The sequence below is a fragment of the Marmota marmota genome, unplaced genomic scaffold (genome assembly GCF_001458135.2).
Source record: "Marmota marmota marmota unplaced genomic scaffold, marMar, whole genome shotgun sequence".
Classification (NCBI taxonomy): domain Eukaryota; kingdom Metazoa; phylum Chordata; class Mammalia; order Rodentia; family Sciuridae; genus Marmota; species Marmota marmota.
The window spans coordinates 46041035-46056438 of NW_026000016.1; the positions used below are offsets into that span (position 1 = coordinate 46041035).

The window sequence follows — 15404 nt, forward strand, 5'->3', positions numbered from 1 at the left end:
AAACAATATCCACAGTTATCTGAAAAAATAATCACAATATTCCTCATTTTTGCAACTGTATATCTGTGAAAGGCTAGTTAGTCTTAATATATTTCAACTAAAATATATTAACTGCAAAAGCAGCTATGAGAGTCTGGCTGTCTTCTATGAAGTCAATAAAGGAAAATAAAAATGTAAAACAAAGGCTGAGGCAAGTGGATCACAAGTTCAAGGCCAGCTTGGGCAACTTAGTGAGACTGTGTCTCAAAAGAAAATACAAAGGACCGTGGTTGTAACTCAGTGGTAGAATGCTTGTCTAGCACATATGAGCTGAGTTTAGTCCCCAGCACCAAAAAAAAAAAAAAAAAAAAAAAAAAAAAAAAAAAGAAACAAACAACATATAAATATATAGGAGAGAAAAGCATTCAATAAAGTTTAGTCCACCTAGTGATTAAAAAAAAAAAAATTCTTAGCCTGCTTCCTATAGAAATAGAAAGGAATTACTCTGATTCAGTAAGTAGTATCTAAAGAAATCTTACAACAAACATCACATTCATTGGCAAAATACTGAAAATATTCTCTCCGAAGGCTTATAGGAAAGGATTAAGGAAAGAAGAAATAGAATCTTTTTTTACAGGTGGTACAGTTCTACCTGAACAATAACACATTCACAAATTATGTCTTCAATTCAGTGATTTTTACTGATGGCGAATAGCATTTCTGCCATTTGGACTTTGCCTTAATTCATCCTTAGCGCATAGGAATCCCTTCAGTGTGTGGAAGCACCTTGTCATTCCCCAAGTCATGCAGCAAAGATCCTACTTCTCTGTAGGTCCTATCTGACTCCTGTACGGGATGAGGAAGCAGAGTCTTTACGGAAAGCACGTTCCAGACAAGCTCGGCAAACACGAAGATCTACTCAAGTGAGTGTGATTTTTTTTTTTTTTAAATATCCTTTCATCTATCTATTTTTCCATTGCAGGTACATTTTAAAACTACTAAAGTGAATGCTTTATCCCAGCCACTGTATTAAAAACTCTGTTAAATCTTACACTACAGAGAATCAATTGAATTTATAGTTCCATCTACCCACTCTCCATTGTACCTCTCACTCATACCTCTGTGCCTCCAGGCTCAGAGCAAGACTCATCATTCCACTAGTGCTTGGGGGTCTTAAGAACCCTGTGCCCTGTAGAAGGGAGGGTTGAGGGCTGTTGGACATAAACAAAGCATGGAGTAGATATATGTGTATATGGAAATGTCACAGTGAAACCCATAAATATGTATTAATAATTATATTAAAAAAGAATCACATTAGGAATCCCTAGGGGAAAATAGTTAGCACTTCCTCAAAATGTTAAATATAGAGTTTATTCAACCCAGCAGTTCTACTCTTAACATACATATGTAAAAGAAATAAAAATGTCCATATAAAAACTTATATGTAAGTGTTTATAACAGCATTATTCATAATAGGCAAAAGGTAGAAACAAACCAAATGTCCATTAGCTAATGAATGAACAAACAAAATGTTCTGTGTTCATACAATGGAATATTATTTGGTATTAAAAAGTAATGCAGTACTGTTGTTACATACTACAACATGAATAAACTTTGAGAAAACATTATGCTAATTAAGCTCAAGTGGCCAGACTCAAAAAGTGCCATATGTTGTATAATTCCATTTATATGATGTATCCAAAATGGGCAAATCCAGAGAGACAGAAAGTGGATGAATGCTAGGGGCTAGAGGGAAGAGGAATGGAAAATGACTGTTAATAGGTGTGGGGTTTCTTTTTGGAATGTTGAAAAGTGTTCTGAAATTAGATAGTGGTGATAGTTGCACAACTCAATGAATAAACTAAAAACCATGGGATTATTTAAAGGGTGAATTTTACAATATGTGAATTATATTTCAGTAAAGACATTACAAAGAAGGGTGGGGAAATCCCTTAAGGGAGCCATTGAAACAGTTTAAGGATGAGTGATAGAGTCTACTTTATGTTTCACAAAAATCCCCATGCAGAGAATTAATGGAAGTGGTAGGCAGTGTTTGTTTGCCAAGCCTGGAAACTAGAAGATTTGCTAGGAAGCTGTTAATAGTAATCCAAGCTGAAAATGACAAGGCCATGAACTCAGGTTGTGATGGCAGTGAGAATGGAGGAAGAAGCTATGAATCAGAGTTAGTTAAGGAGGAAAGAAAGATTAGCCCATGAAGCAGAATGAAAGGGAGCATCCAGAGAAGTAAAAAGGGAAGTAGAAAATAGTGGTGGCATGGAAATGAATGAAAAATCAGTTTGCACAAAAAAAGAGAAGTTGAACATTTTTAAATGCTGCAGAAGTCAAGTAGTAAAGTTGATGACTAAAAAAGGGACATTATTCATAGCAGCAAAAAAAATCCTTCTATCTTCTCTGACCCTCAGAAAGTGAGTCAGGTTTTCCTTTTTTATTTTTGCTTGATGATTATTTCTCTGTTTTGCCTATTAGAATGTATCCTCCTTGAGAACCAAGGTGGACTATATTTTTTTTGGTTTTGTTTTACTGCGATAATTATACATAACGTAAAATTTACCACTTTTTCCATTTTTAAGTGTACAGTTCATTGATATGAAGTGCATTCATGTTGTTTTATAGCTATTACCATTATCCATTTCTAGAACTTTGACTTTCCAGACTGATACTCTATAACCATTAAACAGTATTTCCCTTCCCCCCTGGCAGGCAGCATTCTTCTTTCTGTCCAATTTAGGAACCTTACATAAGTGGAATCATGCAACTATTTGTCTTTTTGTGTCTGGCTTATTTCATTTAGCATAGTGTCATCAAGGTTTATCTATATTGTAGCATATGTCAAAATTGTCTTCCTTCTTAAAGTTAAATAATATTCCATTGCATGTATATGCCATATTTTATGTATCCATGCATCCGTTGATGGATACTTGGCTGTTGTGAATAATACTGCTGAGAATGGCTGTACAAAATTTTACTTTGAGACCCTACTGTCAGTTCTTTGATGTGTATATCCTTAGAAATGGAACTTACCAAATCACATGCTCATTCTACTTTTAATTTTAATTTGTGTGTGTGGGGGGTACACGCTAGGGATTAAACCCCAGGGTACTCTACTACTGAGCTACATTGCCAGCCCTTACTCTTTTGCATTTTAAGACAGAATCTCACTAAGTTGGTGAGACTGGCCTCAACTTTAGGATCCTGCTCAGCCCCCAGAGTCCCTGGAATTATAGACATGCTCCACCCGTGTCCAGCCTATTTTTCATTTTTTGAGGAATCACCATGCTATTTTTCATTTTGCATTCCTATTTCAGGTTACAAGCTTCCAAAATTTACTTCAGAAAGTAAATTTTGAAGGTCTTTTGCTTAATTAACTACAGACCCTGACTGATCCATGGCTTCTCTTTGTTTCAGTATTTCTACATAGCCTCCCCTCTACCCATGGTCTTTTTTAACTCCCCACCTTTCAAAATCAGTGTTAGGTGTGCTTGTTATGTATTACTGTGTTTCTTTCTGTGTGTGTGTGTGTGTGTGTTTCTTAATATTTATTTTCTTATATCATTTTTGTTTGATTAAAAGTTTCTTGACAGAAATAATTGGTGTTGTCTTCATAGTTCTAGGGCTTAAAGACAGTTATTAAGAGAATGAGTGAATAAGTGAAAAAAAAAGCAAGTTATGGATTTGGTGTCCATCAACTACCTTCCAGCTCTGGGACATCCCTTTTCCTCTGATTACTTGAGCATGTAACCCCTTCAGTTAGACTCATCACATTCTCTTCCTAACTCCTTTGTCCCGGCTGCAAGTGACTCATCATTTGCTTTTCTTCTGCCTTGCTGCTTTTGTGACCCAGAGGCAAACATTAATTGTCGGAAGAACCTCGCTGGATGATTCCTAGAGTTACTTGGAAATAATATTAAAGAAATAGCTTACTTTTTCTTTTGGGAGTTCTTTTTGTTGTTCTAGCTTTACTCTGAATTTTCATCTTTTTGGATATGGCTTTTCTTTCTACGAGTAAAATTAAGTTTTTCCAGCATCTGCTGTTCAGAAAATCTCTTTTGTTAACAGTTTGATCTTGGGAGAATAGAGAATATTCACATAAAAATGCCAAGAACTATTTGGTATGGAAGAAATATATCTATAACAGGCAGACATCAGTGTTGACCTATTTTCTGGGGATCAAATTGGGAAAGCTAAAGTATTACGTTTGAAATGTACCTAGATTCAGGCCTGGGTTCTTTGCACACAGAGATGCTTATTTTAAGCATATATTGCTTGAAATGGCCTCATTATGCATTTTGGGATCTTCGTCTGGGATTTGAAAACCGTTAGATCTTTTTGAGAGTTTCCCTGCTTACTCAAGAGTTATTCCATGTTAGGGTGAAACTGCCGTGATCTTGTGCTATTTTCCCAGGGTGTTACCCTAACAGACCTTCAAGAAGCAGAAAGGACTTTCAGCCGTTCCAGGGCAGAGAGACAGGCTAGTGAAAAACCTGCAGACACTGAAGGACTGGAGGGGAGCACTGAGAAGCAAGAGCCCTCAGCTGTCCCAGCAAAGGAAGCTGGGGAAGACCAGCAACCCTGGGGCAGGAGTCTGGATGAAGAGGTGAGCTCATTTTGCTGGCAAGTACTGTGACAAAAGCAGGATAATTGATTTCTGCAAATCTGTTCTTTATTGATCATTCAAATGCTCTTCTGCCTTGCAGTGGACCACTCAGGAATAGAGGACTTGATGACTGTCTTTAGTTGGCAAACCTATGTGACTGAAAGAATTCAAAGGATGTCATTCCTTAAATGACCATTTTTTTTCTCCTGGGAGTTAACTAATGCTTTTAAATAAATACCCACCTATTCCAAAAAGAGAGGCCACAGTATAATAAAATGCAAATAAGAATATAAACATTTATTAAGTATTTTTGCCAGGCACTACTTTAAGCATTTCATGTGTTTTTAATCCTCAAAACAATCCTCTGAGGTAGATATTGCTATTCCTATTTTATCTATGAGGAAATCGAGTCACAGAGGTTGGGTAACTTAGCTAACATTTCATGGCGGCTGAGGAGTAGATAAGCAAGATTTGAACACAGGCAGTCTGACTCCACAGCTTGGTCTCTTAACCACTAATGTGTTCCCCAAACTGCTACAAATGTAAAGGCTTACAGAACACTCCTGGGTGTACATTTTTATTTATGTTGGGGTGGACATTTTGATTTATGTTTCATTTCTCTGGTGGAGTTGGTAGTCACAGGTACAAGAGTATACTTAGGGATAAGCATACTCCTGGTTTACCTATGATGGTTCTAGTTATAACTGTTGTCTCTGTGCAATTATTATTACCACTTCTTTCACTCTTAAAATTGTAATTGATAAATTTTATGGTCAGTTTAGTTGTAGGAGAAAGGAATCATCTCTTTCATGTTCTAACTCTGAATGGCTAGAATCCATATAAACTGGTGTTCTGTTGTGTATTTTATTTTATAAGCTACTATATTTATTAAATACTTATTACCAGATATTATTCTAAGCACCTAACACATACTGTCTTATTGAATGTTCACCATCCTGTCTGAGGTGTTATCCCTGTATTACAGATAAGGAAGCTAACGCTCAGAGAGGTTAAATAACTTATTCAGGGCCAAACAGCTAATAAATACTAAAGTTAGACTTTGAGCCAAATTGCATCTGACTCCAAAGCTTACTTTATTTTATTACTTCTGTCTTTATAATTTTTTTGTTGTTGTTCTCTATTTTCTTTTTTTGACCTAAGGATGGAACCCAGGGCCTTGTTGTACATGCTTGGCAAGAAATGTACCACTGAGCTATGTCCTCAGCCTCTTGTTTTCAGACAGTGTCTTATTAAGTTGCTCAGTCTGCCCTTGACCTTGGGATCTTCCTGCTTCAGCCTCCTGAGTAGCTAGGATTACAGGTGTTTTTAATTATAATTTTATAACTAAATTATCAAACACCAGGGTTGTTTTATAATTTCTAAATTAAAAATTGTACAAAATCTGTATACTGTAAACCAGTATGCTGTAAGAATTTATGCATCTTCGATAAGCCAACTTAAGACTCATTGTCAGGTTCTGTCTTAACTCTTAGAAAAAAGTATTTCAAAGGGGAAAATGGGAATTTATGAAAAGCTTAGGGGACTGGACTCAGTGGTAGAGTGCTTGCCTAGCTAGCATGTCTGAGGCCTGACTTCTATCCCCAGAACCATTAAAAAAAATTAATAGGTTTCAATAAACATCCTTATGGCAAATTAATGAGTATTCAGAAATTGGTAGAATGCTCAGATTTATTCTCTGTTTTCAGATGCTTCCTACATTCTGCTCCTTTGTCTTGAGCTTTTTTATTTTCCTTTGTAAACTTTGCCTTTCAACACTCTTTGAGAAAGCTCATCATGCTTCCTATTTCACTCCAAGATCAAAAGAATTTTCATTAACACAGCACTGTCTAGTGCCCTTTAGTCATTTTAGGAACAGTTTGCCTATACTGCTAGCAACATGATGGTCTTTTCAAAGAAGCATCCAGAAGCTGTAGTTTTCGGACTAATTAATTAACTTCAGTTCAGCTCAGTGATTGTTGATTGAGCATCAGCTATTAAAATAAGACTCTTAATGAAAAAGCTCATCTTGAATAAACCTGCTGTCTTTATCCTTTGGCTGGACTTGACCTCTCATGGCTCATTCTGTGAATTATTTCTAGACTGTCTATCGTCGTCTGAGGTGTCCAGCTCAGCCAGACAAACCCACAAAATCAGTGTCTCCTTCTGCATCAAGACCTTCACTCTTCACCAGTTCTCATCTGCTACGAACAAGTAGATGTTCCATCCCTGATTCTGAGAGTTCAGAGATCACTGTGAATACTACAGCTGCAAAGGAAATGGACAAAAATGGTATGTAGAGTTTTAAAAGGTGGAAGCCACTCTCTCGTGCACATTGCTACAGATTCTTAAGAGTCATGCTTTACTTTATCTCTGGTTAGAGAGTGAAGAAGTGGATTTGGATGATCAGTCCTCTAACAGGCTCTCCATTCGAGAGAGGAGGCGGCCCAAGGAACGACGAAGAGGCACGGGCATCAACTTCTGGACAAAAGATGTAAGTAGATTAGTCCATACTGGGCCATAGCACATTATGCTTGGCTGCCAGTCTTTCTGTTGAGTTCAAGAGAAAGAGTCCCATGTGGTACCATGAATCTTGCAGATTGACAAGAACTATTACTGAAGAAAAGCAAAACAAAATTTAGCTAGTGTGGGGCTCATTTAGTATGTTCCTGCTGGATTCCCAGTACCAAGAATAGTACTAATCATATGGTGGCACTCAGTATTAATTGATGAAGAATTTTAAGAACTTGAAATTTACAATATAATAGAACCAATATAAACAAATCTAACAAGTAAATAAATTTGCCAGGTTTTAGCTCTCTTCCTGAATATTCCTTGAAATTCATATAGTCAACAATATCAATACCACAAAAAAGCAGAGATTTTTAACTAAATGTTTTAGGAGAGCTATAAGAAATTTAAAGAACTTAAAATCTGTAAGTTAACGGAAGTTCATTTGATTCAATTTTATTCTTCTGGAGGAAAAAAGGATAAATAGAAAACAGATTAACACTGACTTTTAAATAAAGGGAGATGTACCAGTGCTTACCAATAGAGACATGCGTCCCCCTCCATGTCATGTTTACCTTTTTCACTCAACCTTGCTATTGGAATCTAAAAAACCAAGCAGCCAATAATTCGAAACAAAAGCCCCAGGTTACTAATGACTCATTTGAAAATTAGATAAAACTATTCAATGGGACAAGAAATGAAACAGCAATACGTATCTATTAGAAACTACCTTTTAGATAAGAATATTTCCTTGTTATAGAGCCGAATAGACTAATACTTTTTTTTTTTTTTTTTAATTCCTATGGTGAGGATCTAACCCAGGGCATTGGGCATGCCAGGCAAACTTTCTACCAGTGAGCTACACCCCCAGCCCATAGACTGATAACTTTGGACAGAGATGATACCTTTTTTTCCCAACTGTGGTTGATTTGACTTTTTTTTTAAAACCATAGGTGATATTTCTAAATTGCCTACTTGTGAAAGCTGTTAGAAGTAGCATCACAGAGTATCACCTGGCTGTCAAATCTCATTGCCCATGTTTGAAATGCCAAGATGTATAATTGATAGGAACTGACCTTGTTGCTTTAAAACATATCCATGATGATGATTCTCTTGTTTGTCTTCCTCCTTCCTTTTCAGGAGGATGAAACTGATGTCTCTGAAGAGGTCAAGGAAACACGGGTAAGTGACAAGCCAGTGAGGCATATCTCTTTAGGGCTCAATCTTACTTTGATGCATGCGATTTTAATAGAAGAGCAGGACCTATGCAAATTGGAGCTGAGGAGGAGTTTGAAGATAGACATTCCTCTGAGAGGCATGGCAGGTGTTAGATGGTGGTACTTCCTCCTGTGGTGTAACAATTTCCAGCTTCTGTGTGCTAGCTGCTAATCTCTAATACCATTACAGGCTCCATCTTTTTCTCTTGAATGTTTTTGGATTGAGTAAAGTACTTTGAAATCTTTGGAAGAAAAATAAAAAGTGGTATTTTTATGGATCTACATTGATAAAGAGGAACATAAGTGTGAAGTATGTAAAACATCAGATAGTCTAAAAGTCATTTATATTTGACTATGAAATAAGGTTAAGCACCTCACCTCTTCTATAGCCCTGACCTCATAAAGCCTAGCCTCCATCTGCAGGCCTATACCCAGCATTCTTAAAAATAATCCAGGTTCTTGTGAGCCACTCCAGTGCCATAGAATACTGGGAGTTTTCTTCTTTTTACAGTTTCACAGGAAGGAAGGAATTTGGTTTTGACTAAATTAATTGAAATACATGTGCTTTCCTGTGAGAAATTACATAAAATGATGGCCTTTTTAATACTTCATAATTTGGACTTGTATTCTCAGAATACACTTATCAACCCTTAATAATTAACAATTAACTCATTTTTAACAGAAGAGAGATGAATAAGACATTGTCATCAACTCACCTACATTTTAGCCAAGATCCAAAATAATCAATAGTAGACTTTCAAAAAGCAGTATCTGTAATGACTTACAGTAACACCAGTGAGAATTGCCTACTCTGGGTTGAAGTTGAGGCTACTTCACAAAGATGAGCTATGTTATGTGGAAATAGCACATAGCTATTCCCTTAAGGCAAGTGTGTGTGTGTGTGTGTGTGTGTGTGTGTGTGTGTGTGTGTTTGCATGCATGCAAACAACAGCAACTCATAGATTCTTTAAAAATCTTGAATAGGATTTTGCATATAGAGAGAATGAATATAGAGAAGTTCCTTTGGGGAATTATGCTTAAGCAGAGAATTTGAGTAATAGATTACAGAGCACTGAAATGCATCATAATCTCTAGAGGATTGTACAGGCCGTTTAAATTAATGGATTACAACAAGGAAGGTTTTGATGTCATAGAATGTCTTTTGTCAGTGAAAATCTTTGTCTCTACTTTTCAAAATTTCTCAGCCCTGGAAAGTCCTAACCTCGAGTACCAAGGAATGAAAACTATAATGATTTTAATGCAGTGGTTCTCACGGAATTTCATCTTAGGACCATTCACTTAAAATAATAGAAAAAAACTTTTTGGTTTGTGACGAAAAGCAGAGACTATTGAGGTTTGCTGTGAAAGTCATTTGTCAGGCTGAAAAATATTCCACTCTTCCAATTGCTTAAGACATCTACTAGTGTTTACCATGTGTCAAGCAGACTTCAGTGTGAATCTTAAGAGAAGAACAAACAGCCTATTACCTCTAGATTGGTAACTTTGTACGCAGGTAAGGTAAGGTTGGTACAAGCACATTCCAGGTACCATTCTCTAGTCCCACCCACAGTTCTGCAGAAGGAAAGACTGGTGATGAGTTGGTAAAGGGAGAGGCTTCCTTTTTTGAAAAGTCTTCAACTCTAGTTTATTTCAATTAAACTGTTTATCTGGTTTTCTCTTCGGAGCGCTTGCTTCTAATGCTAGCAGGTTTGAAACCATTATCCATATGGGCTGCAGAACAACACACCTAATGATGACCCAGTGTAAATTGCTGCAATTCTAGTTCAAGACAGTCACCAGTATGTTATGAATCTTAGACCACTCTCTGCCCTACCTTCATGTCCATCCATCAGGCAGTATCATAGACTCAGCTCTGCAGCAATAAATGAGAGGACATTCTGTGGAAATGGCCCGGTTAGCTATTAAGCATGAATTTTGCTGAAAAGCCAGGGCAGTTCTTTTCTTCCTTGATTTTGATTTAGTAAAACTGTATCTGCTATTGAAGTCACACAAGCTCCCTACTCTCCCCAACCTTCTCCTTGAGAGTGATGGTATCTATTATTTTTTAAATTCACTCTTCCCAAAACTCTGACATCTTTTTCTTTTTTTCTTTTTTGTGGTGTTGAGATTTGAACCCAGGGCCTTGCAAGTGCTAAGCAACACATCTACCACTGAGGTAGCCCCATAGTTAGCTCATGACATCTTATTTTTTTAACTGAGATATAAATTTACAATCAATAAAATACATAAATTTTAAATGTGTCATTTGGTGAGTTTTGACACTTGCATATAAACCACAATCCAAATCAAGACATAAAACTTTTCCCTTACCTTAAAAAGTTTCCTCTTATCATTATGTTAAGTGAAATAAGCCAAAGTCAGAAGGTCGAGTGTCATATGTTTTCTCTCATCTATGGAAGCTAGAGAGGAAAAAGGAAAAGAAAGGTGGGGGGTAATCCACATGAAAAGCAAAAGGAGATCAATAGAGCAGAGAAAGGCGACCAGGAGCTGGGAGGAGGGGAGGAAGAGGAAAAGCGCTGGGGAGGGATATTGGTCAAATCATATTGTTATACTTTGTGCATGTACTAATATGTAACAACAAATCCCCCCCCTTTATGTACAGCTGTAATACACCAAGAAAAAAGATATTTAAAAACAAAGTTTCCTCTTGCCACTTTCTAATCAATTCCCTGTCCTGAGAAGCAACCATTCTTTCTAATTTCTGTCTCTATAAATTAGCATTGTCTGTTCTTTAACTGTGTGTGTCTGTGTTTGTCTATGTGCGTACATATATATGAATGTACTGCTTCTTAAGAGTGAGGATATGGCCAGGCCCAGTGGCACACGCCTGTAATCCCAGTGGCTCAGGAGCCTGAGGCAGGAGGATCGAGAGTTCAAAGCCAGCTTTGGCAACAGCAAGGTGCTAAGCAACTCAGTGAGACCCTGTCTCTAAATAAAATACAAAGTAGGGCTGAGGATGTGGCTCAGTGGTTGAGTGTCGTGAGTTCAATCCCCAGTAAACCACCTCCCCCCAAAAAAGAGTGATGATATGTCAGTGTTATTTATATGTATACACACATATGTATGTATACACACATATATATGAAATCATCCAGTAATATTTAATTTTAGGTTAGAAAGGAAAGTTCAATTATTATTATCTCTATTTGTGTCTCTAGTCAGGGTTAGAGCTAAGATGATTCCAAATATATATTGATTTCCCCCCATCTTCTTAAAGATTTTATAAGATTCTTTAATTTCTCATCCCTATGTCAGTAACAACAGCATGATTAAGAAGCCTTTCTATTATTAAACTAAATCTCTGCTGATATCATTGAAATTCATTCCTCTTTATATACCTAGAAAAATGTAACCAAAATGTAAACACCAATTAATATTTAGCGCCAGACATGGCCTGATGTTTGCTATCTGTGATGTGTGTGATAAAGATAGAAGTCACATATTGCTATACTAGTGTCAGTAAAGAGCAAGAAATATGATGAGAAGGCTAGGGGCCTTGCCTACATCCAACATAGTGCATGGTTTTCATCAAAACCCATCCCCAGTGGTAATTCCATCAGCTGGTAAGATAGACAAAGACTATATATTGATATTGTAGCACCTCCTTGACAGATATGTTTATAGCAGTTCTCTTTCATTGTCCACATTAGGTATGGGCCAGTCTCTGTAAATCTTAAGATATCCTTTGTCTTTCTAAGTGAAGAGGAAACTGAATCTAATTTTAATTTGAGAACAGGTTGTTTCAGTCATATCTAAAAATGCTTTTATATTCAAGAATGTATTTACTGTTTACTGTATAGTGGTCTCCCTACTCCATGGGAGATACTTTCCCTCACCCTAAGGAGATGGCTGAAACCACAGGTAGTACTGAACCCTACATGTGCTATACTTTTTCATATACATACATACCTATGATGAAGTTTTATTTATATTAAACATAGTAAGAGAGTAACAACAAGAACTAATAATAAAATAGAACAGTTACAACTAAAATTAAATTACCACTATCTCTACTCCTATGCTTTGGCATCATTATTAAGTAAAATAAGAGTTACTTGAACACCAGTACTATGTGATATCAGTGTCTTAACAGTTGGTCAGAAGGTTACTAAATGACTAACAAGCAGTAGTATACACAACATGGATATCCTGGACAGAGGGATAATTCATGTCTCTGGCAGGGCAGGGTACCAGATGGCATGAGATTTCATCATACTACTCCAGACAATACAATTTAAAAACTATGAGCTATTAACTTCTGGAATTTGCATTTAATATTTTCAGACAGCGGCTGACTGTGAGTAACTTAAACCAAAGCAAAATCACAGATAAGGGTTTTGCATAGCAGGTGCTCTGGAGGGAATGATCATAGGCACATCAGGGAAGGTGGTAACCATTTCAGTTCTCTCCACCTTTTATTATTGTGTCTTTGAACTGACTTTTGCTTTACTATGAGTTTTATCTACTGAATTCTGGTTTTCCCCCATTTACTCCTCTTCAGTAGTCTATTTTTCTTTTCTTTTTTTAAATTTTTTATTGTTGGTTATTCAAAACATTACATAGTTCTTGATATATCATATTTCACACTTTGATTCAAGTGGGTTATGAACTCCCATTTTTACCCCATATACAGATTGCAGAATCATATCAGTTACACATCCATTGATTTACATATTGCCATACTAGTGTCTATTGTATTCTGCTGCCTTTCCTATCCTCTACTATCCCCCCTCCCCTCCCCTCCCCTCCCCTCTTCTCTCTCTACCCCCTCTACTGTCCTTCATTTCTCCCCCTTGTATTATTTTTCCCTTTCCCCTCACTTCCTCTTGTATGTACTTTTGTATAATCCTGAGGGTCTCCTTCCATTTCCATGCAATTTCCCTTCTCTCTCCCTTTCCCTCCCACCTCTCATCCCTGTTTAATGTTAATCTTCTTCTCATGCTCTTCGTCCCTACTCTGTTCTTAGTTACTCTCCTTATATCAAAGAAGACATTTGGCATTTGTTTTTTAGGGATTGGCTAGCTTCACTTAGCATAATCTGCTCTAATGCCATCCATTTCCCTGCAAATTCTATGATTTTGTCATTTTTTAATGCAGAGTAATACTCCATTGTGTATAAATGCCACATTTTTTTTATCCATTTGCTAAGGCTGGGGGTAGCTCTGGGAAACAGCATGGATATGTGTCTAAGTCACTAACAAAAGGACACAGCTTTTCTCTACCTGTCCTTCTCCCCACAATCTGTGCTCACATTCACACCCCCACGTCCCCATGGAGCACGCTAGAAGTTCCAGAGATCCTGGTCCTATGTGACCTGGTGCCACCCTACCTTGAGTTGCCTTTAAGGGGCAGCAGGTCCCCTAGTATTCATCTCCCTGAAGTCAGGGTCCCTCTGGGCCTGTATGACAGCTATGGTATTTTTCAATCTGATCCTGTTGTGTAATTGAATTCATCACTAGAGGGCACAAGTGGTCAACAGAAAAGATGTTGGTGAGCAAGCAGAATGGTGCCCTGAAGAAGCTGAACCTAAACAAATTGCTCCTGTTTTAAAAGAATTGCTGAAGAACCTAGTTCAGTGTAGTAATTTGCCACCCCACTTTTGGTCTCATAGAATTGAAAGGGAATTTATAGATAACTTGATTTAGGAGCCTCATTTCATAGTTGAGAAAACGGAGACCAGAGAAGTTAATAACTTGGGGATGGAAAACCTGTGCAAGGAAAAGCATCCTGGATCCTGCATCAGGGAACGTTTTCATTTGATGGTAATATGCAGACCTGGAATTAGGGCTTATGTCCTTTTCCACACCCTATTTATCCATTTGGTTTTTTTACTCAGCAGGTTACATGTTCGAATTGACTTGCTAGTAGCACCTCACCTCCTTGAGTGAAGGAACGTCTTCTTGAAGGACAACTTAAAAGCCTACTCAGTATCAAGATTCAGTGGGTAGAGCATCAGCATTCTTCTGCTGTCCTTGACATAGGTGGGTAGTTATGTCTGTCAGGAAGTAAGAATTCCCATACTTTTCTTAGGAATCCCCTACCCCACCCTGTTGCTTTTAGGAAAATCAGGTAGTATACTCAATAAGGATAAAACCATTGAAACTTTACCCTCAAAGTCGACACTGGAGCTGTCCTAGCTCTGAATGGAACTAGTAGATTGGATTACTAATCACTCCTCAAAATACATTGGTAAAGGAGATGTTATTAAGGAATTACTAATTTATGACTATTGATATGCTTGTCCTAGATGACTGGTTATATGCTAGTGGAGAAATGTGTTGGTAAAATGTTCTAAAAGAGGTAAGCAATTTAATGTAAAGTTTTCAAACTAATAAGAGAACCCAACTCTAATTTGTTGGCAAAGCTTGGTTTTGAACTGGAAAAAATAAATGCTTCAGAAGTGTCTCTAATGCTGAAAGCCACTACATGCATTTTCCATTTTGTCCTTCCTTCTCTATTATAAATATCTTCCTGTTCTTTCATTCAACAAGTGCTTTTATTTGCCTCTTATGTTCAGGTACTTTTCTAAATTTTGCAACAATGAACAAAAATCTCTACTTTATTGGAATTTACATTCTAATGAGGGAGACAGACAATAAATAAAATAAATATGTAAAGTAAATAATATGTTAAAGGGTGATATGTTACAGAAAATAATGTGTTAAAGGTGATATGTTACGGAAAAGCCATACAGAATAAGTAGGATGGAGGAATTAGATGTGCCAAGGTGGGCAAAGGCTCATGCTATAAGTAGGGCAGTTAGGATAGGGCTCTGTTACAGAATATCATTAGAACCTAGATGAAGTAAAGTAGGCAGCCATGTGGCCATGTGGAGGTGGGGTATTATGGGCAGAAGGAACAGCAATTGCAAAGACCCAAGGCAGGGTATGCTGGCATGCTTGAGAACAGGTGTAAAACCCAGTGTGGTTAGAGCAGAATGAGCAAAAGGGCTAGGCAGCATGGGCTGATAAGTTGTCATTAGAACTCTAGCTTTTGAAATATACGTGTAGATATCTTACCAAGTTTTGAGCAGAAGAGTGACATTATTATACTTACATTTTAAT

The 15404-nt window shown here is 37.1% G+C and overlaps 1 protein-coding gene across 10 annotated transcripts in view; it reads left to right on the plus strand.

Annotated features, from left to right (window-relative positions):
* Ppp1r12b (protein phosphatase 1 regulatory subunit 12B) overlaps nt 1-15404 on the plus strand; it is a 212292-nt gene that overhangs the window by 119753 nt on the left and 77135 nt on the right. For 8 of the 10 annotated variants that reach the window (XM_048809696.1, XM_048809695.1, XM_048809698.1 and 5 more), the window contains 5 exons: nt 812-902; nt 4403-4594; nt 6694-6883; nt 6973-7085; nt 8243-8284. In XM_048809696.1, the coding sequence (XP_048665653.1) occupies nt 812-902; nt 4403-4594; nt 6694-6883; nt 6973-7085; nt 8243-8284 (628 nt within the window). Of the gene's footprint in view, nt 1-811; nt 903-4402; nt 4595-6693; nt 6884-6972; nt 7086-8242; nt 8285-14176; nt 14322-15404 lie in introns of those variants that run through there. The other 2 variants (XR_007349870.1, XM_048809702.1) reach the window with 2 other exon arrangements.